We start from the raw sequence: 27,980 nt of genomic DNA on the forward strand, positions 1-27,980 counted from the left end.
CCTTCTGTTTCAAAGTCAGCTGCAGGCTGGCTTTTAAAGCTGCCAGTTAGTAAGAGCGGTTATTTTGGCAACTGTGTCAGTAAGTAAGGGAGGGCAGCAATCTCTTTCTCCAAATAGAAGAATGAAGTCACAGAAACGAATCATGTTCATGTGAACGTTATAGTCTGATCATTTAGTATTTCCGTTCCGCTGTCAAACCAGTTGTCATAAGCCCAGGATAAAGAAAAAAGTACATACAGCAGTAGGAATTAATTATGGTCTCTCCTCACCCTGATGTACAGCAAGTGACTTCACACAGGACTAACTCTGTTTAGCAACAGCTTCACATTAGAAGGAAGAACCACCAGAGCTGGGTTTGGAGCTTCCTGCCTGCTGTTGGATCTAGAAGAGCTACAACACCATTGTCCCAGGAAAGTCACTTTTTTTTCCCTTGTTGCCAGCTTAGTATCACCTCTTATGTCATGGGCAGCAGAGCAAAGCACACTCATTTCTCATGGCTTTCCATGTCATCAACCTATCACTCCACCTCCAGGTGTAGGAGGATGCACGGTGAAACGGGCAGAGCCTCTTATCTCAAAGAGTTCTAAACATGATGGGTACAAAATGAAACATCGATCTCCTACAGGGAAAACTTCAGAAAGGAACCATTTTCTTTTTAATAGCATGAACAAAGAAGCTATTTAATAATGTCCAGAGAGAGTAGGCTGGTATAGATCAGAATATAAAGATTCCTTAGCCAAATAATAATATGGAATTATTATGCCCGATATTAGGACTCAAACAAGTTATTAGGGTTGTGAAGTCTGCTCTGTAGAAAAGAAGCTGTTACATTCCAATGGTTACGATTTGAGGTCTAGATCTCACCTAATCGTAATACCTCCAGCTGCAAGGCTGTATGACCCTGGGACACAGCTAAGAGTTACCTCAACCCAAGTAAAGGCCTGCTCGGTCATCCATCCACACATCTGCACCACTTTCTGTGCCTGCAGAAGTTCTGTGATATTGCTAAGCACTTTCCTTTTCCATAAATTACAAACAATTAAATCAAAATCACTTCTGGCTATGCCTTCTGGGTATGCCTAGAGAGCCTCCTATTCATCTCTCTATGGAAATACACCGTTCTACTTAACTTATTACTTTCACTGAATGCTGACAATGTACTGGCACAACGTACTGTCAGCAACTGGTGTGCTGAAAATAGAGTCTCTAATCTGAAGAGCAAAGGGTACGGCACAAAGTCCTGAAAACACTTGAGACCTTTCAAAGTAAGTAATTAATATCAGTATACAAACAGACATATTTTCATTTAAAAAAATATGTTCACAGAACATAACTTCTTGTATTAAAATAACTGTTGAGTTACCTGATGTTATTCCTTTTTGGGATCAAGAGCAGTTTTAAGTTGAACAAATTACATCACAATAATATTTACCATGACCACATCTGTGAACCAAAATAATCTGGAAGTTTTCCAGTCACACAGCTTTTCATCTTGTCTCAGATTGCCATTCTGTTTATGCAAGTGACCAGGGTCAAAGTGGCCAGGCTGTCCCCTCCTTATTTTGCTCTGGGCACATACAAGCTGCTGCCTCTTTATGTTCATCTAGTCCACGAGTTACCATATTGTATATTTTCTAGGTAGTCCTAGTTATCTCCATGCTATCTCAATCCATGCTAGAAGCTCTTGTCTTATACTTTGGCAAGAAAAAAGATGCATGACTCCTGAAACGAGTTCAGAGGAGTACTGAAAGCCGGACATCCCTGAACTACGCAAAAACATAAAGACTTAGCAACTACAGAACAAATCATTCATCCAGGAGTCACCTGAACACCAACGATCTGGCCAAGACTCCAGCCTGGAGCATCAGTGTACCCAGCCCATATGCGCTATGCAACCAGAGAGCACACTACAGGTTCCCGAGAAGTACGAGACTGCGTGTTCCTTCCAATAGGCCTGTCAGACAGCTAGCAGCCCTTCATTTCAGCAAACACGTTTTCCAAGTTCTCCCGTTTCTCCCAAGTTACAGCATGTTCAAGAAGAAAAGCACGGTAACCCACAACGCCCCAAACAGCTACTTTCCTTCCCAGCCATGATACTTAACTCACATCCATAGTGTGCCAGTTCTGCTGCATCTGTTGAAGATTTTGCCATAGGTAAGCACCTCAAAATCATCCCGTTGCATGGTCTGTTATTCACCACCCTGGATTAACTCTGAGTTACTAACAGAAAAGAGAGTTTATTGAAAAATAAGCATTGTATGGTCTCATTACAAAGTACGCGCTGCATTTTGATCATGAGAGGAATTAAATCACAAAACCAGTGCAAGTTTGTTATCTTGACAAATCTTAGCAAGACATTGTCTCTTCAGTTAAAAGCTCGGGGCTTTTTTTCCGCCTTTAGTAAGGCCTCATAAAGGCTTTTTGATGTCAATGAAAACCTTAAAAGGCTTTACTTAACAGCAGAACCTTAATCAATGTGATTTAAAAGTACTACAGTTATGTGTAAAGTACAAGGAGACAGTACCTTGAAAGTGCAAATTAGTAGGAAGAAACATTGTTACCTCTCCAACCTTCTTAGATTCACTGAATTAACTGCATAGAAAATTTGGAGCATGTCTGCAACCTGAATCTGAATGTAAAACGCACACATTAGTTACACAAAGTAACCTCTTAACAGTCATTCAAGTCAGGGCCGCCTTCCTTGTCACTCCTGAGGAGCGGCTGTGCACCTCCAGCCACATGAACAGCAGGAAACCAGGCACCAAATTATGCCAGTCTTATCTTCTTCCCTCTCTTTTTTTTTTTTTTTTTTTAAAAAAAAAGGTGCTGTTCCACCACACAAACTGGGGGTGTTATCCACTGTTAAAAGCTGCCAGTAAAAGTTAAAACACTAGCCCAGGCTCATCATAACCTACCCAGAACCACATGCTTAATTAGTTACTTGGACTCTCCCTGCTAATCAAATTTAGCACAGTAGCAAATCAAGCTTGCAGAAACATCGGAAGAAAGCTAGACAAGACTTATCAACACAAGAATCCCCCAAGACCTGAAGAAAAACCTCTAAGGGACTGCTTTACAAACTTGTACAGTATCTTTTAAAATTTTTGCTGTTTTGGAAACCATACAACAACTGTTTACATTGCACAACTAAAAGGGTTTGTGCTGACACTTTCCTTTTGTTGCCAGTGTGGGAAAAGCTTGGGAGTGCGGAGATTTTGCAAATGCTTCTAACAGAGCAAGAGAAAGCAAGAGAGGGAGTAGCGAGAAATGGGAAAAAAAGAACCAAGAGGCCAAGAAGGCCTCACTATTACAGAGCAGAGAAAGAACTGGTGAGGATGTGCTACAATTTAAAGCTTCAAGAAATGTGTGCAAATAGAGCGCAGCACAGCCCATGTGCATACAATGAGACCTCCAGTGTCCAAATGTTCCCATTTAGCATGTATCACAACCTAAAAATGACCCAAGTTTAAAAACTCATAAATTTCATGAAGTTGTGGTGTGCCAAATTGCACCGCACAGCCTTCATATTCCCTATAGCGTATCTAACCCGTCCTTTCTTGCAAAATATATAAAAGTCTAACAATTGTCACTTAGGAGACAACACCTTGTGAGTTGCTCGAATCCTCCATCCTGAAAGTATCCCCACACCTGCCTCCTAGGTCTCAGCACAGCCTCATCCTTGTTTCCACAGATGTTGTGCAGAACACAGCACCCAGTTGTTATTCCAGACAGGTACTACTTAGTTGCCTTAAGCCTTCTAGTTTGTACCTGCTGCCTACCTTTCAGTTTCCCAAAGGCACATTCCATTGTCATCCTGCAGCTGCTTACAAGGTAGTTAAATGCTTATTTCCTACAATGCAAATATCCAGTCAAAGGCTTCATTATTAACCTTTTAGGGAGTTGAGTGAGTCTCAGGGGATAAGAAAACGAATGCTGATGCTATAGGTAATACATTGCTGGCTCTTCCCCCTGCCCAGTAATCTATATGGCCAGCTGTGCAATATTCTACATGAAAAATTATTTCCTTCCTGACCCTTCCCCAGGCAGCAATCACTCCATGCCCTGAAGCAAGATGCTTCCTTCTACTATTTTTTTAATTTCTCTCTTATTCATTACTGAAAACAAGCAAGATTTTCTGAAAAATCTAGCACGGTATACTGCATTAGAATTGGTTAATCTAACATGTAGCTAACAAAGATATTGCAGCTCACTGAGGAATCAACCTTTCTCTTTGTGAATGCCAGCAACCAATGCAAAAAGAAAACAGAAATAGAGGTTTCATCAACAGTTTCAGTCAGAAATTCCCCATACACAATTCTACTAGTAAACTCTTGAAAACTGGCAAGCATTGTCAGATACAACTTTTTCAATAGCAATACAATGACTTTTAGAAAAAAGTCATTTCTAGGTCTGCTAATTCAGCTGTGGGGGCCAGATGGCAATGGATAAACATTTTTATCAAGATATAGAAGGTCACGGCTGGCAAATAGCTTCTGGAGTTCCTAAGTAACCCCCATACACATCATCAGGAAAGCACATTTGGATGGTCTAAAGTTCAGGTGCCACTATCAGTCATTGCTGGCGACAGCACAGTCTCATTGATCTCCTCTCCACACATTTACCTGAAGATCTATACATTTCCAGTGTCTTTGCCATCCATAATGATCCATTATGGATTCAGAAGCGGTGCTGGCTTCTTGAAAAGAAGCAGCTAACAGATGGTGTGAGAGGAACCATGGGATTCTGTTAGTTTGATTTTCAGGAGAAAACTTTGGCTACATATCCAACCAGGAGCTACAGGCACAATCCCACAAAACAGAGTGTCCCCAGCAGCAGCACACGGACACACGGCAAGAGCCGCGGTGCCGTTCAGACGCTTCTCCATCGCACCGAAACAATGACCTGTCATGAAGCAAAAGACTGTTTGTTACCACGTCTGTCGTTTTGTGCCAATTATGAGGCGGTTACACTGAAAAAAACATCTCTTTGATGTAAATCTCTTCAGGTAGTGAATGTTAAACACCACACACTGCTGGGAAGGTGTGTGATTTAGCAGGATCGGAGTTCACATCCAGGAGTAATTAGCAAGACTGTGCCAATCTTCAGTCCGTGTCCTGGACTGCTGGGCCTGATGCAATGGCTACACAGCGGGATATCGTAATTAGCAGAGATGCAACACACTGAATAATTGGAAAGATAAGGAAATGCCACTGAAGTTTATATGAGGGAAAAAAATATCCTTAGATCTAGAAAATCTCGTGTCACCACGACACTTTAGGCTTTTCTTTCGTGAGGGTGTGACAGCACACAGCTATTAAAAAGTGGTAATTTCCTTTTTGAGGCGATGAAGTCGTCATTGCCAGGGAAGCCAGGAGGGCCCGGGGCAGCACCCGAGCACCCTGCCCGGGGAGCGGGGCTGGAGGAGCCCTCGCTTCCCCCAGCCCCACACCCGGCCCACGGCCGCCGTACTGGGCGGAGGCGGAGGCCGAGGCCCCACCGCAGTCCCACCGCAGCGGGCGGAAGGCCCGGGCCGGCGGAACACCACCCCGCAGCTTTCGCTTTCGCTTCAGCCTCGCCGGAGCCCGTCGCCAAGCCAAGGCAAGCGGCGGCCCCTTCCCGGCCCCTGCCCCTCGCCCGCCCTCCCTGCTCGACCCCGGGAGCCCGCTCCGCTCCACTGCCCTGGGCCCCGGGCCCGGCCCGCCGCCTTCCCGCCTTTCCCGCCTCTCTCCAGCAGCAGCCGCCGCCGCCTTCCCACTTCCCCGTGTCTTCTCTCGTGTCCCCTCTGGCCGGCACCCCGGCCCGCTGCTCTGTACTGCAGATGACGCCCGGGGGCTGAGGGGTGGGAGGAAGCGGCGCTCCCCGCACTGGGTAGTCGGGTCCTTCGGGTGGATTCACCGGCCGTAAGACCATTTCCTGAGAGGGGGCAGAAGTTACTTGCAGCGGGGTTTGCGGTGTGTGCGGCTGAAGCGGTGGCGGTGCTGGTTTCCTCCGCTCGGGGCTGCCCCTTCCATGGTGTGGGGCTTCACCTCCCTTAGTGTGGGGCTGTGCCCTCCTTGTGAGGCTGCACCTCTCTTGGTGTGGGGCTGTGCCCTCCTTGTTGTGAGGCTTCACCTCCCTTAGTGTGGGGCTGTGCCCTCCTTGTGAGGCTGCACCTCTCTTGGTGTGGGGCTGTGCCCTCCTTGTTGTGAGGCTTCACCTCCCTTAGTGTGGGGCTGTGCCCTCCTTGTTGTGAGGCTGCTTCGCCTCTCTGCCCACCTGGGGCCTGTGCGCTCTTAGAGTTTCTTAAAAGATTATTTTAAAATGTATTTTTTTTGTCAAAGCCACGTCTACACCCCAGCTTTCGGGAACTGCTGTTCCCGGCCAGTGACCCGGAACCCGGTGGGGGTGGCGCTGGCAGCCTCTGAGCAAGGTGACCAGGGTGGTTTTCAGACCAGGTGTAAAGATGCGCTCTTCTGAGTAAATGTATTACAAGAGTGATTTTAATCTGCCAAAATATGGGGAAGGGGTAGGAGTTGCTGATGCTTTCCCTCATGAAAAGCCGGAGCTGGACAAGTGGCTCAGTGCTGTGCTGCCTTCTCTGTTGGTCTTCTCGCCCTGTGCTGAGCTGGTGCAAATCGTTGTGGTATCAGAAAAATTACTCATTTTTTGTAGTTTTCTGCCAGCTTAATGATCTAAATAAACTTCCTGATTGGGCACCTCAGAGAAAGACCATTTTTTCATCAGGAAAAAGTCATTAGATTAGCTCAGCTGTGTGTGTCTAGCAGTGCCCTGATTTGCTTTTGAGATGGGTGAAGATAGTCCAAGCTTACACTGGAGTAACAACAAAAATATTGGCTGAAGTGTAGCAATTTCTGTAAGAGGTTGCTTTATGTAATGAAAATACCTTTTAATTTCCAAGAAATGCTTCACAGCTGTTGTGTTTTTTTTTTCTCCCTAACAATTGTACATGTATTAATTAATCATGAGAAGAATATAAAATTCATTTTAAGTGTTGATATAGACAAAACAGAGAAATGAAAACCTAAGATCCCATCCATTGAAGGTAATATAGGGTTTTTTCTCTTAGGCACATTTGACTGTATATGTGTACATGAATACACAGGAGATCTCTGGGTGTCTTAGCACTGAATTGCGATTACAAATATTTTTATATTAGTTGTCCTTGCATTCTTCCCAACACCCTTCTTTCTAGACCACGAAAAAATGTCTGGGAGTTAGTCATAAGATTCTTCACCATAACATTATTTTTACTTTTGTTCTTGTCTTCGTTATTGAGGCTGATATTAGACAAGTCACATTTGGTAACTGCCACAAGGTAAAACAGATGGCTAAGCATCTAAGTACCAGAAATCTACACCCGCTCTTACTTGATGAAGTATTATATGACATAACTGACTAACCACCTCACGTGTACCTGGTGTAACTGTTTGTTTTATAGAAGCATTTCTAAAATGATAGTATTCATTGAGGGAGGGATGCTTACATTATTGTGCTTTTATTTGTAGATGTCGGGAGATGAGCAGGTTGATCGCTCTACTCAAGAGGGAGGTGATGAAGATCGTGGTGATGTAGTTGATGCAAGGCCAGATAGAAGTAGCAGATTCTCAATTTTTGGAAAGTAAGTTACCGCTTTTGTTCCTGTTATTGTATCAGCTGTCATGCCACCCTTCTAATGGGATTTTGGTGTTCAGTGTGCCATGTCCACAAGGTCATAGATGGTCTGGATAGGGAGTTGGTTTATGTTGTATAGGGTTAATGTATGTGGTCTGTACCTTAATGCTATATAGGGACCTACTCCCTATAGGGAGACCTATAGTATCTCCTATAAGCTTTATTTGGTAGTTAAGAGACCACTAAGTTCATTTAGCACCAATTATAGTCCTTCATCCATTGCCCTTTGGTGGAGCTGGGAATTAAATATGCCATTAATTATCTATTTTACTGCATTCAACTCAGCTGATCTCCTGCATCATTGGAATCCCCTGCTGGCTATTTAAGTTGATTTAAAGCCTGGATGTGCCATCTAGGTTGCAGCACAAAGCAGCCTCACTGAGTCTAGAGATGTAACCCATTACAGATTAAATTAAAAGCATTTAATTTTAAAGCATAGTAGTCTCACTGAAGCATAAGCTTACTTTCATTAAATGTTTAGGAAGTGAGAACTATGTACTGCTTGTCTATACTCCTGAAAACACTAGGTGTGATTGGAAAAGCAGAATATGAAAAATGAACATGTAAAATTTACAAGTGCTATTGAATGTCAGCAAATGGCTACTTCACATTGTGAACTTCATGGATTTAGAAAGATTTTGTTAAAGGTGTTTATTACAAAGACTATTGTAGTTATAGAGAGATTTTTAGGGGTTCTTTTCCTATTTAATTGAGCAGTAGAATTCAGAGAAAGTACATGGAGAATATAATTTTATTTTTTGCTGCTTATTTTGAGTCTAATGGAGGTAAGAAATCTGTGCGAGAAGTGAAGGTGCTTTAGTTTTAGAAGAATTCTGATGTGCTGTTAAGCAAATAACTTTGTCTCATTTTATCGTTCCTCAAATATGTTTTATGATGTGTATGTGTATTACTAATTTTAACAGAATCATGTCATGCCAAATAGACAATGTGAAATATGTTTCTAAATCTTGCCGAACATTTTTCAAAGGTTTACTTTAAACTTTATAAACTGTGTTTTAATATCTGAACTGGTCTTCTTTGTAAGAGGAGATGTGCTAATATTATATTAAATTATCCAACCCATAGTTAATAATTTCTGAAGGAAAGGCAATAATTCTATAATTTTTTTTCTATAAGAAATTTTTCAAATAATTTATCTATACATCAGTTTGAGATGCACATGTCAAGATTTTAAATAAGTTCAGAAAAGATTATTATATTTGTGGAAGAAAAGTCCAGTGGGAATAGTGACATAAAAATATATGGTGCAAGATGTTCCTAAATTAGGTGAAAACATATTCTGTGAGAATATATTCTGTATCTGATTTCTTTTGTTTGTTTTCTTAAAATTCATTACTAGTCAGTACCAGAAAATAGGCCAGATGTACTATTAGTTAGAACCAGCTCTATGTCTTGATTGCCAAGGCTTCGTTTTGGCAACATCGAATTAATATCTGTAAAATAAGTTGTCTAGAAAGCTTTAGACTGACTACAATTTTATAGTCACTTGTTTTGTTTTAGCAATGCAGTTTTTACCAGCTGTGCAGTAGTTTCAATGAAGTTCTATAGTGTATTTATTATTACTTAAAATATATAAGCTCAATAGGAAAACAAGTACTTTGTATTGTTAAATAAGCACATTAATTTTAATTTAAGGGAACAGAGCAGTGCGAAACTGAATTTAAAGCCGTGCAGAAAGACCAGCTGTTTCCAGTAGCTTCACAGCTCCAATTCACCGTTCTCTGGCTGTGTCTAGAGATTTATGTAGCAAGAGCAATAAGTAGAAATTAGTGATAATCTGATTTACTACAAAGTATTTCTTTCTGAGAAGTCTGTGAGCCTGCTTTACCATAGTGGCCACGAGGCTCAGAACAAGCTACGGAGTGGGCAGATTCTTCTGACTGCACCACAATTTAGCAAAATTATCTTCTACATATTTCATTTTCCTTGAAAAAGCGCTAGCACTGAGTTAATGTTGGTGAGGAAGGACTATTTGGTGGGGAAAAGTGTTGCAAGAACTGTTTTGAATTAACACCTGCCGCCGGTGGCTGGTTTGGGGGGTTTTAGCCACTAGATGGCAGGAGGGTATCAATTTTGCATACTGCAAAAATGTGGCCAAAAATTAGGGAGCGCTGGAGTTGAGCAAAAAGTTGTGTTTCAGAAAGCAGAAATAGCTGGATACACTCCGGCAAGCCGGCACGCAGTGAAATTTTAAACCATGGTTAAGCAAAGATTGAGCTGAGGATCTCAAATGTTTATTTTATTTTTTTATGTGATAGAAACTAGTAGAATTTTTCCCATGGAAATCTTTCTTTTCTGTTCTGAATGTGCTCCTCTTATACTTTTGAGGCTTTAAAAATAATCTCACTTCCCCACAGGATGATTTAATGTCTTCATTTGGTATCTTTTGTCTTTTTATTGGGGACCTCTGTTAGGGAGATTGATAGCAGCAAAGCTATTTTAGCATCCAGGAAACATAATGTAACACGAAATGGAATAAAATTGTGGTTCCACTGTGTTAAGTAGAGCTAAGACTTCTCTTACTCCTAATAAAAGTAGTTTGGTGGGATTTTTTGTGTTGCCCTGGGTTTGGGTTTGTTTTGTGTTTTATTTTGTTTGTTTGTTTTGTTGTGGTTTGATATTTTTGTTGTTTTGGGGTTTTTTAAATGCGTCTGAAAATCCCCATTCTCAGTAGACTTGCACTTGCACTGTCAATAATCATGTCTGTTTGTGGGCTTCAGTGAAGAAGCATAGTGCAGAAGAGTGGTGGTGTTAATAGTATCTAGGTACCAGTTTTATTCTAATTTAATTGTATGGAGCAATTTGTCCTCTGGTTACTTTTATCTACTCCAGCCCAACTGTCTTGTTTTACAGTCCCTTCTCATCTGCAAACAGAAAACATAATTTAAATATGTATTTAAGAATTCTTGCAAATACTTACAATTGAAACTCTCTGATTCCGTAGTGCCCTTAATGCAGAAACATGAAATATATTGCAACACAATCCCAGTAAGGAATTTGAGAGGCTTGTAGGGTACACTGACATATAATCACCGAGTTCTTCAGCTGTTCAACGCTGCAAGCCCAAGATATCTGTAATGTCTTTGTTTCTGCCAAGTCAGGTCGCTATAAAGTTTGAGACTTTTCATTTTAATTAATGTGAAAGTTTGCTGGAAGCATCAGTGTGTATTTAGTATAGTTCAATAGCTGCAATAGTTATATAGTTATGATATCTACCAGGTTTGTAAACTAGTATTTAGATCAAAAAGATTCACGGATGTATAGGTTTTCTTTTCATGTATACAGTGTTTGTTTGGGTTACAGGGCATCAAAGTGGGGAAGCCCAGATTTTACCACTGCATGAACATCACCTGTTCCTGCCTTGAAATTGTGTTCAAATCCAGATGATGCCTTGAACGATAGCTCATCTTTTTATCATAACTTTTACAGTTTTAAAATTCAAAATCCATATCTGTTACAGAATAATAGCTGATGAATCCTTATCTGAAGGTGAGCTCTGGGCTGCAACTCAGAGGTCTGAACTGAGCTTTTGGTTCAGCCTCGCATTTCCTCAGTGTCTCTACGCAAATCACTGTGCACCTTAGTCTGTCCTGTAAATGGGTGGTGATCTTTCCTTTTACTATCCTAACTCCAAAGTCTAGCAGAATATAATTTTAATGTTTTTTGGAGTATGTGGGTTCTGCTTCACACAAGCTAAATATCAGTGTGCTTTCCCTCAAAGCGCTGAACATAGAATTTCAGAAGCAATAGGTTCTGGCACCTATAGTCTGTCAAAGTTAATTCATATGAAGACAATAAAGAGATTTTATCATAGAGCAACAGGGGTGTTTAATTTTCATTACTCTCTTTTAAGCCAGAGGTTGGGGTTTTTTGGTTTTGTTAGTTGGTTTTGTTTTGGGGTTTTTTATTATTGCAATTTTTGTTAGATCTGGAACTTAATTTCTGGAAAACACTGCAGGAGGTTTTAACAATTAGTGAAAATTTTGGTCAGTGCATGTACTTTCCCTTGGATGATTACTAGATATACCATTCAGGAAATGCCCAAGTATCTTGAAATAGTCTAAAGTGTAAGTATTCATTAATCAGCAGTCAATATTTGTTTCCAGTCTCCTTAGAGACTTTGTCATGTGAAGCACAGCAAACACCGGCTTATCCATGAACTGTATCTGTAGCAATCACAACAGTGAGTCAAGTATCCTAATTCCCTTTTAGTATATTAAATTATTTCCTTCAGTACAAGAAACTCTGGGCTGTCATCATACAAAATTTGGAGGAGAGCTATATGTACTGTCATTTTTAAGCTTTCAATGGAATAAAAAACAAATTAAGCCAAATTAATGATAAACTAAAACTGTTTAAGGGTTAATATACAGGAAATAGTTTATGAATTAGAATACAGAGAGGTTATATAAACTTTGCATGCTAATTTGCATTGTTTTGTTAGAACTGGTCATTGTATAATATTGTAGTAGTGGTGGGTTGGGTTTCCAGGGAAGGATGAAAGATATATTGCAAAGTCAATTCTGCCATCCCACCTCCATCTCAAGATCTGCTGTGTTTTCCTATGCTGTTACATAGGAACAATGATAGAACCAGAGCCGTGGGAGCCTATTTTCCACTTGTCAGCAAAGGTGGGTCAGGCCTGCATGACCTCAGCTTGCAGGGTGAGAGCAACGAGGGTTTGAATAGCCCCATGGAAAGGTCCAGCGTGACCCACTGCTGACACATGCGAATCTTTGGGCCTGAACACAGAAAGCAGCCTGTTTCCCTCTCCCATGTAGCCCTGAGCATGGTGGGTTCCTAGCAGTAGCAAAGAAGATTAGACTTGCTCTTGAGGACAAGCTGAAGCTGTTTTCAGATGCAGTGTGGAGTACCATTTGATGATGAGCCAAGGTACTGTGCAGTGTTATCTCCTTCCTTCTCTGCCACCTGTTTGGAAATCTCATGAATGAATACCCTAAAAGAGTTTAGTGTCAGTGTTCGTATCAAGCTAATTATAACTCTACAGGCATCTTGCAACTGCTAATCCTTGCCATAGTATTCTCTGAGAAACAGTAGTTGGGGGAGGTTGCTTTATTTTGAGTCATTTTCCAAGCAGTCCATATAATAATATATACCTGTTAATTGTTCTTAGTACCTATGTTAGATAAGAGAGACTTTATCATTTTTTTTTTGTATATTTGGCAATTGGCTATGTACATTATACTACCCAGGATACAATTATGCAAGATTTCAGTTTCCAGAATACCCATGGAAGGTACATATGTGCACGTTTTCTAGAAATGAGCAGAAAGCCTTTCAGCAAGCAATATGCTTTATTTGTAACATTTTACCTTTTGAATGTTATTCGAATATGATGTTGCATAGAGTATTATGAGGCCTGCACAGCAATTACCATGCAGTTTATTAGGAAGCTGAAGGTTAATTACAAATTGATGGTTAAGAGTTTAGAACTTACTCTGTTTTGGTCCTCTCTGCTGCAGGCATTACACCACAAAAATGATATTTAAAATATTAAGTGCAGCTACTTTCTTTTTTTTTTTCCTCTTCTCTTTTTTTAAACTATTGCAAAATATGGACAATATTAGACATAATAGTCTGTGTTGAAACTTTTTTTTACAAAGTGTAGCTGGCTTAGCCCCAGTGTGCTTCATATGCTTCGGTTTTCTGTAATAAATAAAATTGCATCCATGGTTTTGATTTGAATTATATTAAGGCTATTACTAACACATAGTTAAAAGGAGATTAAGACATATTTAGATGTAACTATCAGAACTGCAAAGATAGATATAATACTCAAACTATGCCAGAAGTTGTAATCTGAGATTTGCTGTTCCAAACAGCTCAACTTATTTCATTACACAGTGAGTTTCCAGCTGTCCGGGACTGGGTTTCTGTGTTTTCCAAGTTCTTAGGGAAGATTCTGCACCCTAATTGGAGAAGTGTCTGAAACTAAATTGGGACAGAAAAGCTACAAGAGTAGCTCAGAATGTGTACATTATCTTATAATGAGGGATTTTAAATGTATTTAGTTTCTCTAACTAAATAGTTAAAAGATAATTTGCTTGTACTATACAAATACCTAATGTACTATACAAATATATAGGTGATGGAAGATCATAAGATAGGAGGCACTATTTGTAAGCAAAGAATTCATATATGGATCCAATGGATCTTTAAATGGATCTTTAAAGGATTTATGGTTGGATAGAAATCTAAAAGATGTTCTGCAGGTTAAACAGAAGCTGCAGATTTGCAGAAACTACTGAATAAGGGTTTGTGGCTCTGCAAGAGATCCAATGAGCAGTGTGCTCACACTCAGGTGAGGCAGTTCCTGCAATTAGCGTGTTGCAGCTCACTGGCTGATTTTGTTCATTTCTGAGACTTGCAGTTGTGAAGTTCTGTGGTACGCGAGGCCTTGTTGTGATTCAAGCTTATACACTTTAGGTTGCGGTTTCAAAGGAACATACAAATAGCTATTGCTGTAGTTCACATGAGTAGCTGCAATGTGATGAGCTGTGATATCTTGACTGTTAAACCAAGGACCCAGAGGCCTTTAGGGCTATAATATACTTTGGGAAAATACCTGTGGGCTGCAACACTGTCATTTTTTTGCAGTTGATATTGTATAGTTGTGTGCAGGTACTAGCAGCTTTATCTCTTCAGGGAAGCTAATGTGCAGCCACCAAAGGTAGGAATTTGTTTCTGGACTGAGCTTCACCGCAAACCTTCAAAGCGGACAGTTGGAATGCCTTTGTTTCAAACGTGTTTTTCCAAGAGACGTGGCAGTAAACTGCCTCACGCATTCTGGGCCTAAACATTGTACAAATATGCAAAATAGTGTATTTTAAATTAATTCTATGGTTTATGTTACCCCTGGAAATAAGCCATGAGATCTGCAGTCGTTTTATGAAATAAGTTTGTTTAGGCTCCATTTTGTAATGGAAAATCTAAGACCTAGAGATATGGAGTTACTTTCCCAAAGTTATTCAACAGCAGAAGCAGGATTCACACTCAGTTCTCCATCCAGAGCACAATTTAAGTGATGGGTAAAAAACATCATGGAAGTGAGCATTTTGGTTTGTTTAATTCTTTTTATCAAGTTAACTGAGAAAAACATAGCAAGCATATAGTCTTAGCAAATATTTTAGTGGCCTGTGTTCAACCGTTGGAGGTGATATAGTCTGCCACAGGAAACTTAGGGAAATGCCAAGATTTCTTTTAAAGAATTAAAACATTTTATTTTGCAGATTTTTTGCACAGCCTATAGTGGTGCTGCTATATATGTCATAGTAAGAACAAAAATAAGTTTTGAATATGTTTGGCATGTTTCACCATAATTTAAAATTTGTTTAACAGACAAAACAAGACCATTAAAGGGAACAGAAGTCTAGGACAGTTTTATTAGTTTTTGTGTTTAACTTTTCTGGGTTTTTTTGTATTGTATTGTATCATGTTGGTTTTGTTTGCTATTCTAAATTGCAGCTGTCAGTTTTCATGTCTCCTGTGTAAGACATCTCCATTCCATAATATGTTTAAATGCTTTTTGGGGAACATTTATGTTCATTTTTGTAGGACCATTTTTTCCTTTGTCTTCTAAATGAAGACTTTCTATTACGTTGAAAAGACTCTGACATTAATATTCAGTAATTTTTATTTAATTTTCTTTTGACATTTATCTGGAGAATGCTTAAAAATAGCCTTCTAAGGCCTGGTTGTTTTGTTGGTGCTAGTCTATCAAAGTCATCAGTCATTTGCTAATAACTTTCAGTAGGGAAATTTATAGTAAGCAACATTTACTTGAACTTCCTCCTATATAATTAGTATTGCCCCTTTTTCCTCAGGAGATTTTTGCTTCAACTATGAAACTCTTCTATCTCCTGGCACATAGTTTTGAAGCCTGAGTAACCTTTGTTTAAAAAAATGTTGTAAGGGATATTATTTATTTTATTGATTTACAATTATTTTCTTTCAAAAGAGTCCTTAGTAAAGTGTTATCTGCCTGTAAAGAGAGAGATGGAAATTGCACCTGCCATTGGGGTGTGTTCAGGAGAAAAGGTTTGTGAGTCCATAGCCTGTGACAGTCAGGTTGGAAATAGAATTGGGATCTCCCAGACGTCAGTGTCTTCTGCAGCAGCTCTGGTTAGTGTTTATCGTAGGCTTCGCTTGGTGTTTTAGAGAGGTTGTGGAGTCTCCTTCTCTGGAGACATTCTAAACCCACCTGGACACATTCCTGTGCAATCTGCTCTGGTGAACCTGTTTTAGCAGGTGGGTTGGACTGGATGATCTCCAGAGGTCCCTTCCAACCCAAACCATTCTGTGATTCTGTGTGATTCTGTGCCTTCTTAGTGTGTGACCCAGGGTCACACCATCAAATGCAGTGTAATACAGTTATAGTATTTGGTCTAGCCTTATGGTTAATGATTAGTCCTCATTTGGTTTTTTATTTTTGACTATAAAGGAATCATAGAATGTCCTGAGTTGGAAGGGACCCACAAGGATCGAGTCCAACTCCTGTCCCTATATATGACAACTCCACAGTCCACAGCATGTGTCTATTCATTTTTTATAAAAGACAATTCAAGTAGTGACACACTCTTCTTGTCCAGAAATGTTGCTGCACTGCCAACCTGATGCAATATTCATGGGAAAAGGCAACAGGATAATCCATTATTTGCATGCAGCTCTAAATCTGTGTGACACTTTGCCAAAATGGATCTGACAAAGAACAAAGAGTCTGCCATAAAGAACTTAAGATCTAAAAAGCTCTAGTCAGGTTTAACAAGTGTCTTTTGCTTGTTATTGCCAAGAGGTTTCAAGAGGAAAAAAAGGAGGGTGTACAATAATTAGAGGTGTACTATATATGGTGAAATTAGTCTAGATAAAAGTATTAAAGCTGGCAGTTTGGAGAGAAGGTTATGTGGGAGTAAGACATATTAGTGCGTGATCATCAGAAAGCATCAGACATATGACTAGACCACTAATTATTGAGACTGAGGTAGAAACAGAACAAAATATTGAAACTTGATGTGTTTGATTTATGAACTCTGTTTCCTATTGATTTCTTTTGGAAGAATAACTCTGAATTGGTCTCCAGCACACTCAGTTTTACTACACATAGCTTGGTGATGCTTTATGAATTCAAACACAATCCTCTTTGCATTTTCATTGTTTCCTGTCTATCCTTTAACATTCTATTAAGAAAAAAAAGGCAATCCAGGATTTTTCCCCATGAGGGCAAACTTAGCACTTGTGATGAGCAGTAGTCACAAACATTATTTATATGGTGCATGAAATAATTGAAGGAGTGGGGAGTTTTTGACAGAAAGAGCATCATAGAACCACACAAACTGCATAAGATTAAATCAGCATTATAGGCTAGGCAAGTTTCTTCAGAGGTCTTAAAACTAATATATTGTCCTGCACACTTACTTCACAGTATTGTAACTCAATGGGGAGTTCATTCAAATGAAGCCTTTAAAGAGGTCCCCAAATGTAAAAGTCAGGAGGGAAACATCTCCGTTGTATGCAATAGAATGAAGAGCACTACAGTTTTAAGATACCTTACATCCCACAACATTAAGTGTATGAAAGTTCTGGTGGAAGTTGATGGGTTACCTGAGAAGATTTGTACTGTGGACTTTGTCACTGTACCACAGCTACAGTCGTCTTGCCTGCGCCAAGAGAAAGGCTGACAGTGCGATGGAAACTAGAATAAAACGATTGTCCAATGCCAAAAAGCATGGGGACTCTAGAAGGGATCCTGAGATATGTGACAGCATGTTTTTGAAGGCAAATTTTCTTTTTAACAGGCATCTGTTATCAGTTATTCGAAAATGATATATGATTGCACATTGTATTAAAGAAGTGTGCCAGAGAAAGAACTATCACAATGTTCTGGTTTATTCTTTATGAAGTAAAGCCCAAATTTACTGAACTTCATAGACTGAGAATAAGACAGTTCTCTTCTTTTTTGTTTATGTACTTCCAAAAGAAATGAATGTAATCAGCTTAGCTTTTTCCACCCACCTCTGAATGTCAGCTTCCTTAAATTGAATAGTATCATAATTGTAGAGGTTTTTTTATCTGCTTACATTTCTCAGTACAGCAACAAAAGTCCCTAACTTTCTTGGGAGAGAAAGGGATTATAGCTCTTTTGAAAGCCTGGATATCCCTCTGTAATATAATCTTTAGAGTTCATTTTGATAAGACATTAATTTCCTCTGAGAAAAACAAACAAACAGGAAAAAAACCAAATAGGAAACTCCTCCTATCCTTTGACTGGGAAGTGGTGATTGTGGATTTGTCTTTATTAATCTAATCCTCTGCCCATATGTCTATTTCAGTGATTGTTTTTTTTCCAGGGAGAGCTGTTTCTTCTGTATGCTAAATGTCAAATTGCTTTTAAGGCCAAGCAACTCATTTTCAGAAGAACGCTATTGTCTGTCAGTTACTATCATCCTCTTTTTAATAATTGTTAATGCTGAGGTTTAGTCAATGGATTGGTGTAACAGTTTCTACCTTAGAGATTGCACTTTCTTCTTAATGTTTTCCTTTCATCCACTGTTCTCTTGAGAACTTTCCCTGCATTATGCAGATATGGTTCCAAGGGGAGTCCGTGTTGTTGCGGCAGACCAGTTTTGCTAGAGCAGAAGGTTTTTTTACAGTCACTGGCCGTTACACAACGGTAGTAAATACCAAACTGCACAGCTGGCATTAGTTGTGTAATGTGATGGAAAATGAAGACCCTCCCCATGGAAACGTATCATGCTGAACTTGAAGTCCAGCAGCTGGTTCTCGCTGAAACATGAGTTACTCTGGAGGGCTGGCAGACTCAAGCCCCAGAGCTTGGCTGGAGCTGGTGAGAGAGATGATGAGAGACTGTAACACACAAGGAGATCCATCTCTTGCACATGGATTCTTAGGATGTTGGTATGTCATAATATACAATAGCAAAGAAAGTGCAGGAAATCCCAGTAGAAAGGAAGCCAAATGAGAGGAAATCTCCACTGCTAAGAGATACTGCTTTCTGTAGTATTGTTATTGAAAATAATCTTTAGGTATAGCTAAATATAAACAATGATATTTTTATCCTCAAATTTTGATATCCATACATACTGAAATAATAATTTACCTAAAGTGTAACAGAAAAGGAAGTTTGTTGTGATAAGTAGCAGTCCTGTAGACAATCAAGTTCACTACTGGTGCAATAATGTATCTCCATTGATTTTGACAGAATTTTAGCCACTGGTGGTGATAAGAAGAAATTTGGCCTTTACTATTTAAAAGTTCAACCACAAAATGATAAATGCTATGGGTAACTTTAATTTCATATTTGAAAAGTGAGAAGTTGATAATAATGATTTTCCCATGGTTGACGCCGATAGAGTCTGGACTCGATGAAATCATGTTCACAGTCATGCTGCTGTCAAGCCTAAGGGCTGCATTTAGAGACACAGTAGGGGTGAAAATGCGCAAGCTATATGAGGGTGCCAGAGTGGAGTTTCTGTTTTGCTGACCTCTTGACCAAGGGGAGAGAGGATGAAATATGTGAGAGCCCTGATAGGAAGAATATTTCTGTCTAAGGGAAAGATCAGTGAGTAATAATGAAGTGAGGAGTTACTGCACAGCTCTAATTAAAAGCCGAAGAAAGAGTAACCAGTCATGAAATTGAAGTTTCTATTTAGTCTGGGCAAGTTTAAATCTCAAAAGGGGGAAATTAAAGATACTGGATGTCAGAGAAGCAGAATGAAATAAAACTGAGGGCAAATAGTTTAAAACGTTATGTAACAGCCCATAACGAACCTGTGGAAACCCTTTTGGAAAATATGGTGATTAGAACACTTAGTAAGAACAACAGCAGTAAACATTTATATTAACATGTGTTCAGTTCAAAGCCCAGAAAATAAAAAATTAGTTGGAAAGCTTTAGGCTTTCAGTCATAAGCCAGACTGTCACTGACAGGGCTTTTCCCTTATGGACTGATTATTACATATTTATCACCTTATTAGTCATTACTACAAGGTCTGATTTAGCTTGTTGAAACTGAAGAGTTGGACCTTATGCCATCAGTTAAGTCCAGCCAGGCAATTCCCATATTGCACTATGTTGGCACAACAAACAGAATCTTCCAAAACCAGTTCTTCTCTGGACTGCAGGCCCAGGATATGTAAACTCCACAGCCTCTGCTTCCCTCTTTGTTCAGTTTGGACAGACATCAAAAGATTTCTGGAACTTTTTATTTTCTGCCAGTAAAGAAGCAGTAGGCGTAACCCTACAAAGCGTGCCCTGGTCGCTTAGTGTCGTCTTAGCCTGTTGAGCTTGAAAGGAGTCGTTAGAACAAAACCACACTGTCCTCTGTAACGGAATGGGGAAATGATAGAATTAGGTGTGCTGACAAGGCTTATCTGGGGCATTTACCGGCACAGAGCTTCTGGTGTACTTTTGGGAATACCAGCAGTAATAGCTACCTCCCTTAAACTCCTAAGTATTTCTGCATGAATGAATACAAACTATTGAACTCCAAAGGTAAATAATTTCAGAGAAGTTGTGTTGGCTACATTATTATGCTAGTTAACCCCAGCTGCTGTTTTCAGTGAGGCTTTTTTTTTGTTGGGGGGGTAAGATGGCTGCGTGACTTCTGGACTAGAATTAGATCATTTACAGCACTTTAGGAGAACGGAGAGTGCAAACTTCACACTGTTGTGTTCATGTGGATCTGTCCCGAGTGTTCACAACTGTTCGTGCGTTGGACATAAACAAAAATTTGTGTACAATTCGCTTGTAAACATCCTGTTGTGTGTAACACCCAGTGTTAGTCATACAGCTTTTTCAGGAAGCCAGTGAAGCCACATAAATCTGTAGAAACTTGAATCCAGTGTGGACTGAGGAAATCAGCCTCTTCATCAACCTGAGTGCTTATTTGTTGTTTTGAAATTTCTTTTTCTGTCTTTGCCAAAGAGCTGTCTAGTTATGTAAGACCAGGGGGAATTTTAGGCTAAAATAAGAATGCATGATCTCTTTGAAAGTCAAATGTAATATTAACATTATACAGCTGCAGATAATTCTTTAAAATGATTGAAATATTTTCTTGAGGCAAAGCATATGTAAGTATTGCTTCCAGAGCCCTCAAGAAGCAGTATGCAAGGAGAATACCAATACTTGCAATTTACTAGAAAAAATGTACTTCCAGAGTATTGGCCAAAAGCCTCAAGTACATATGATTCAATATCATGTTTTGTAGTCTCTAAGAGCAGTCTAACAGAGGAGGTGATATTAGGATGGTCACATGTGAAAAAAGCACAGAGAAATCCTGCCGGGTACAGCTATTTGATTTGGCCCTTTGAACAGGAGGACACTGAAGGAGAAGAAGCTTTTTGAAAATAGAATTGCAGTAGCACTTAAACATGATGAATCCATCTAGAGAAGGTTTGTTGCAGTTTCCAATTAGTCTTGTCCTTTAGTAATAAAAAAGAAGACACTTGAAGCTAAAAGACAACAATTGTTAAATCAAGAAGGTAAGAAAGGAGATTACTTAAACAACATTTAATCAATTTGCAGCAATCCCATGTCTACAGGCTATTATTGAAGCAAATAGCTTAATAATTATTTAGAAAGATGTCAGAGTGAGAATAGTGAAAGTACTTAAGTTAATTGAGATTATAGGAAAAATCAAATTTTGTTAGAAACAAACTGTATTATACAGTTATTTGTGCTGCAAAAGTAGGTTATGTTTTCCTCTCAGACAGCAGCAATAAATACTATGGGCCACCAACTGGATTTGACTCCATCCACTGCAACTCTTTGGGCCTGGCCATCCAGCCAGTGTTTTACCTAGCGAAGCGTATGCCAGTCCAAGCCATGAGCAGCCACTTTCTCCAGGAGAATGCTGAGGGAAATGGTGTCAAAGGCTTTGCTGAAGTCTGGCTAGACAATATCCACAGCCTTTCCACCATCCACAAGTGGGTCACCTCGTCGTAGGAGGAGATGAGGTTGGTCAAGCAGGACCTGCATTTCATAAAACCATTCATAAAACCCTTTGCATCTTTTTCTAATCCAATCTAAGAACTCCTGCACATAGCAGAAAGGTCATATTAACAGAGATACACAGTCAGATTAACTGAATATTTATAGCTCATTTTGGTTTGAAGTGAGGTTCAGGTATTGATGATTTCACTAAAATTTGATTCGTTTTTTGTATAGGTTCAGACTGCAGTTTGGCACTCCAAATTAACACATGACCTGTTCACATCTATAACCTATATCAGCAGAAACTACCTACTGCTGGGTCTTAATCTTCAGAGAATTTAAGGATGATAGTGATTTAATAAACAACTCCTATCACACCCTTGGGTAAACTGTGTATCTTCTTGTGCTTGGAATAATTGTTAGGGGAGATGTGTCTATTCTTCCATGAATTATTTACAGTAAAAGTAAAATATGTCCAGAACCACAGTTGATGAAAGATTATTGCCAGCTTGACTCCGTGTTTAGGCCACTTGTTTAATCTGTGGGTCAGGATCTGTGTTTACCACTGTTGGCTGCAATTCCCTCTAGAGTCATTTTACCGTCATCAGAATCCAATTGCATACCAGCATCACTTCATGGAAATCACAAGATCTTTGTGGCTCAATCTGAAATATGAAGGAAGAAAACAAACATTAGAGAAGAAAAAGAACATTGGGTAGGGCTTCCCAAATAGTTTGAATTAAGATAAATAGGCACACTGCATGTGACTGGGCCACTAACAACAATTTTTGTTTGGTTCACCTAGAAAAAACAAGAATGGAAAAGAAGAACAGCCAAAGTCCTCTCTCAGTAATCAGTACCGAATTGTTACACCCACATTCCAGTATAATATGGATTACAAGAAAGTTGGCAAATGTATTATTATAAACAACAAAAATTTTGAAGACAAAACAGGTAATGTTCTTGCCTTGATGATATTCATTACAGACTTGAGAATTTTTATATTTTCATTAATCAATAAGCATTTTATTTTTAAGACATAGAATTTTAATGAATTTGTTTATCTTTTTTGATAAACAGTTGTTCCTACAATTTTTTCCTGTTCTTTAACTCTCATATTAGAGCAGCTCTTTGCAGCTTCTTTGCAATATACGTTTGAGAGAGCACATAACCTTGTTCTACCAACTTCCAACTAAACCTTTGTCCCAGAATTTAAGGATGTGTTGTTAAAATTTGAACTTTGGCATCTTCAGCCCATGTTCTAACTTTTCTGTCCCTGAGCTGCAGCCATGAGCTACAAAAGTTAATAGCTGTAGCTGTGCTCTGTTCACACTCCTGCATTTAACTTTTCAGACCAGGTATAGTTTCAAAGCAGACAGATATTGTGCTATAGGCAACTTTATAGGTCTTTTCCTATACACTTGGCAAATACGCTGACTTACGTGTTTAGTCCGAAGAATTTACATTCATTTATGTGGGTATCAGAGGGACTCTTTTCAAAAGATTTTCCTTGGAGTGCTTTGTGTGTATGTTACACTGTATAACCAAAAGGAGATAGAATCATCCACAGACATCCTATGTTGCAAGGTGTTGGAGGCAGGCCAACAATTTTTAGGGTATGCATTAACGTTGAACCTTGCATTATTTTGCATTAAAACAAATCTCACAATTTGTTCTCAATGCTGAGAATGCTGTTAGAGGATTACTTTAAAATCCTGTCACCATGACATTGTTTATGTTTCTTAATTATAAACCTAAAAATTTACCCTTGAACACGTGAATTATTTTGAATTGTGTGATGTGCAGTCAACCATATTTTTTGTTTTCTGGCAGGAATGGGTACACGCAATGGCACTGATAAAGATGCTGGAGATCTAGCAAAGAGTTTTAGAAACTTGGGTTTTGATGTTCACACATACAATGACAGAAGCCGTGATGATATGGAAAAATTACTGAAGCAAGGTAAAAATTTAGAATCATAGAGTGGAAAATACCCATGGAAGTCACTGAATCTGCCCTTTGCTCAGAACAGGTTAAATTAGAACAGGTTGCTTAACCCCCCCTACGCACAATTATCCATAGCGAAGGATTTGGTTTCTGAACGGATTAGGCTTAATTCCCCACCTCTTCCTCCAGCGTCAATTCAGAAATACAGTTTTCTTGTCATATTAAGTGAAGTGCCTTGTCACATTAGATAAGAGTCCAGCCTGTTGGCTCCAGTGGGCTGGGCTCAGAATCAAGTGAAGGATGCATTCATGTATTTAAGGTACTCATCACATTAGTAAAAGGTGGGTTGTGTCATCTTTATCCATTCCTCCTTATGCCTTCCAGGAAAGGGGCAGTGTATGTTTAGTCTTTAGAAAAATGTGTTTGCTAACTACAATTTTAGTTTAAAATGTTGATTTCTTTTGGCTAAGCAGTATTTGATTTGCAGCTGCTGAGGAGAACCACAGTGATGCTGCTTGTTTTGCCTGTATCCTTCTAAGCCATGGGGAAGAAGGTCTCATCTATGGCACTGACGGACCCATGGCTATCAAGAGTTTGACTGCGCTATTCAGAGGAGACAAGTGTAAAAGCCTTATAGGCAAACCCAAGTTATTCTTCATTCAGGTAATAGCTCTAAGGTAAATATAGTATCCTGCTGCTGCAGTAGGGAAAACATGCGATGTTGGTTGTCTGCTCTTATCTGTGAAATATGCTACAGCAGTGCATCAAGAACCAAAGACAATGTGTAGTCCACTGTAAAGAAAATGTCCAAAGTCATGCTACGCAAGACATTGTGTAATAACTGAATGCTGAGGATGACTCTAGAATAGTAAAATTAACCATGGTTAGAATAAGCTAATGATGATTTGGCACTTTGACAATCCACTGAGATCTACAGCCTGCAACACCATTACCTTCCTTTACTGTATGGGATGTATATTTTAAAATTAATAAGCTAGTAACTTTATCACTGAACAATTAGATTTCTGCTAGAAATGCATTTCTGCTTCTAATACATGCAAAGTACTGCTTAAAACTGTATCCTTTAAAAAATGTTAATGAATACTTATAACACCGTGTTTCTCCTTATTGGTCGAGTTCTCTTTGTCTTCACTGCTTTCAGGCATGCAGAGGCTCTGAATTTGACGAAGGGATACAAACGGACTCTGGACCTGCAAATGACACTCTGGAAACAGATGCCAATCCAAGATACAAGATCCCAGTAGAAGCAGATTTCCTGTTTGCATATTCCACAGTGCCAGGTAAAGGAAAGGGGGTCAGGGAGGGGATAGAAGCCTAAAAACTTACCACTCATATTTACTTGATTGGAGACTGACCCTCATTGATGATACGTTGTATGATGATGGACAAAACACTATAAGGCCCAGTGTATGTTGGGCCAGTGTGTTGTATCCACCCCTTTTACACGAGCTATAGCGGAAACAGGAGAAAGCCCAAATTCAGCAGGTGAGAAGACACAAACATGACAGGTAGCAAAGGCAGTACTGTTTTCTGGGAATCCTGTCCCTCCCTGTCCCAGTTTAGCGAGTCTGTTGAAGATGTGATGAAAGCAGGAAGAGGAACAGTTACAGCACAGAACTTATTTATTCTTAGAGAGGAAAAACATGAAATCTTACTTCTTGCAGTTTCCCAAATGCAAAAGTATAGAATGGTATTGTAGTATTGTGAGGTTTGGAAAGATAATACACATTATTCTTCACTTTAGTGAAGGAAGATGTATGACACAAGTGATAAGAATTAAGCTTTCTCTGTGTGTATTTTTTTTTCCTCTATGTGCATCTCTCTGCCCAGAAGCTTTCACACAAATTATTACTACACATCTCCCTGCCATTCCATTCTTCAGTACAAGATAATAAGAAAAAAGAGGATGAATAACCCCATGTACTTTCTCATCTGTCTTTCTTGTAAGGTTATTACTCCTGGAGGAATCCTGGAAGAGGCTCCTGGTTTGTGCAGTCTCTGTGCTCTGTGCTGAACGAGCATGGAAAACAACTTGAGATCATGCAGATCCTCACACGGGTCAACTATGTGGTTGCCACAAATTTTGAATCCCAGTCTGATGATCCACGCTTCAGTGAGAAGAAGCAGATTCCCTGCGTGGTCTCTATGCTCACTAAGGAGCTTTACTTCTGAATGCGTATTTTAATGCAGCCAGTGATGAAAGTTCAGGATATGGTTTTGGGTGGGCATTTGATTATAAACTGAAGTAACACAGTTTTAATATCAGAGATGTAATTACACTAGATTTTTACATTGTATAAGCTGAGGTATCTGATGGATGGACAATATACAAGATTTTAAAGAAGAAATAAATGCTGTGGGCCAACCTGACAGCGAATACTAATTACTGTATCTTGATTTCCGTTAGTGTGGCTGTCATGATTTATGGCTACTGAAGATGTTCTGAGATAGCTACCTGACCCATAAAGATTTATTCCAAAAAACAGATTGTAAATTAAGAACAAAAACATTAAATCGTGAGAGACTATCTTTTTTTTCACTGCTAGCTCATGGAACCATAACTTCCTTGCAAATTTCCAAAGACCATCATATTGTGGGTTTGTACAATGACTAAACAGTTTGTAGCTATTTAAAAGGGAGTTTCTTAGTTGAATATATTAATTCCCTTTTTATGAACATTATTCATGAACACTAATGGTTGTTCTGTGCTTAATCTGGAAGTCAATTTACTTAGTTATGACTCTAGCATAAGATGGATAAATAAAAAAATCAATATTTGTAAGTGATTTACCTGAATAATATGGAAATGTAACAAATAGAAAAATCAAAATGAAAATCTCTGTAGAAGATTGGCAAACTGTAATTGGATTTTGCCTTATTAAAGTGCTATTGTAAAGATTTTTGCCTTGCAAATGGCAATTAACTGATAGAACATCCTGAAACAGTGGTATTGCCGTTTTTCTGCCTGCAGAAATAAAAAATGTCTGCTTGTTGATTCAGAAGTTTTGAACCAACAGAAAGTTAATGCCAAGGCTTTGTTATAAAACATTAAAATTTCATGTTGAAATGATAGAGTTATATATTGCAGGGAAAATGTATGTTTAGATATAGGTTCTGTTTGTGAGGAATTTTGCGAAGACTGGGAATACTTACTTGAATCAGAAACAAGAGGTGCCTTTTTAGTTATTGTGTGGTCTTGATTTTGTATATTGGAGTTAGGTCTGTGATGTTTATATTCCTACTTTTTATATTCTCTTTAAAGTTGGTAACTAGCTCAAAAAAAAAAAGTTTAATGACTTGGTTAAACTGATAAATGATTAGTTGTTCATCCTTTTCCCAGTTAATGTTCTCTCTATGATTTTGAAATCTTCTAAGAAAATAAATGCATACTATTAAAGCCAAGTTACTAAATTATTAAGTTTATTTTCTTACAAATACTGTGGCATAGTAAGGCATATATTTTTTTCATAAGTCAAATTTACAGGGTTTTTTTAATGGATGTCTTGAGCACAGAATCAATAAAGACATTTTTTAAAAATTGCCTATGGATGTCTGCATGTTTGTCCCTCAGTCTGGTGAAGTGAAAACCAACGGAAATACATCCCAAAACCTTTCTCAGCTGAGAATGCAGATGATCTTCGGCCTCTTTTCAAGGTGAGGTTTAAAGTGTGAGTTGAAAAGCAGTTTAGAAAAGTAAGCTGGCTTTGGGCAACTTGGGTTAGGCAGACCAATTCTTCTTTTAGAGTAAACCAAAATTATTGAAAATATTTTAATGGAAGTATCCTGATGTACCAGAACTTAATCTTGCCCTGTGTATAAGATGTCTTATCTAGTAAACTGTACAGTGGTCTAGCAGTTCATATGGAAATGTTCTTCCTGTTACTTCTGGCAAATAGCTCCATCTTAAACTATTTTCTGGCTTTAGAGATATTCCTGTTTTACCATGAGAAACGTGTCACAGAATCATAGAATCATTTGGGTTGGAAAAGACCTATAAGATCCTGAAGCCCAACCGTATGTCCAGTCAACATTTCAGTATTTGTTACTTGTCTGGAAGCTCTTTCATGACTTTATAATTCATTCATTAGTGTTTATTTGCTTAAGGTTTAGCCTGGTTTGAAATTTCTTTTAACAGTATTCCCCTGTTTCCAAAACCATCCTCTTATTGCAGTGAATTGCAGCTCTGAAGCCAGAGAGTCTTCGGAACAAAAAAGCAGCAAGCAGGGGCTCTGAAACAGGTAATTTAAAATAATGCCAAAGAATTTAACAGCATAAGAGGTAAGGAGCACCTTTCCTCTTGAGTAGTGCTTTTTTTTCTTAAAAGTTCTTTAGGAATGATATTTTATTTTTAA

At 38.9% G+C, this 27,980-nt stretch overlaps 1 protein-coding gene across 3 annotated transcripts; it reads left to right on the plus strand.

The window, feature by feature from the left end:
- Positions 1–5,592: 5,592 nt before the first annotated feature.
- CASP7 (caspase 7) lies at positions 5,593–27,177 on the plus strand. 3 transcript variants are annotated; one of them, XM_082053013.1, is made up of 7 exons: positions 5,593–5,598; positions 7,506–7,618; positions 22,466–22,614; positions 23,494–23,622; positions 24,095–24,270; positions 24,770–24,908; positions 25,577–27,177. In XM_082053013.1, the coding sequence occupies exons 2-7, from the start codon at positions 7,506–7,508 to the stop codon at positions 25,798–25,800; spliced, it is 930 nt and encodes a 309-aa protein (XP_081909139.1). In that variant the 5' UTR covers positions 5,593–5,598; the 3' UTR covers positions 25,801–27,177. The 3 variants fall into 3 exon arrangements, with proteins under 3 accessions (XP_081909139.1, XP_081909138.1, XP_081909140.1); XM_082053012.1 differs by lacking the exon at positions 5,593–5,598 and adding an exon at positions 5,995–6,012; XM_082053014.1 differs by lacking the exon at positions 5,593–5,598 and adding an exon at positions 6,305–6,440 and having other exon boundaries at positions 7,504–7,618.
- The last annotated feature ends 803 nt before the right edge of the window (positions 27,178–27,980 follow it).

Source organism: Streptopelia decaocto (genome assembly GCF_964273445.1).
Source record: "Streptopelia decaocto genome assembly, chromosome: 5".
In the NCBI taxonomy this organism is placed as follows: Eukaryota; Metazoa; Chordata; class Aves; order Columbiformes; family Columbidae; genus Streptopelia; species Streptopelia decaocto.

Bases quoted from the DNA above. Each gene is read 5' to 3' on its own strand.
- CASP7 (XM_082053012.1), top strand. The intron at 7,619-22,465 runs GTAAGTTACCGC...TGGTTCACCTAG, and splicing joins AGATTCTCAATTTTTGGAAA to AAAAAACAAGAATGGAAAAG. The intron at 24,271-24,769 runs GTAATAGCTCTA...CACTGCTTTCAG, and splicing joins CCAAGTTATTCTTCATTCAG to GCATGCAGAGGCTCTGAATT.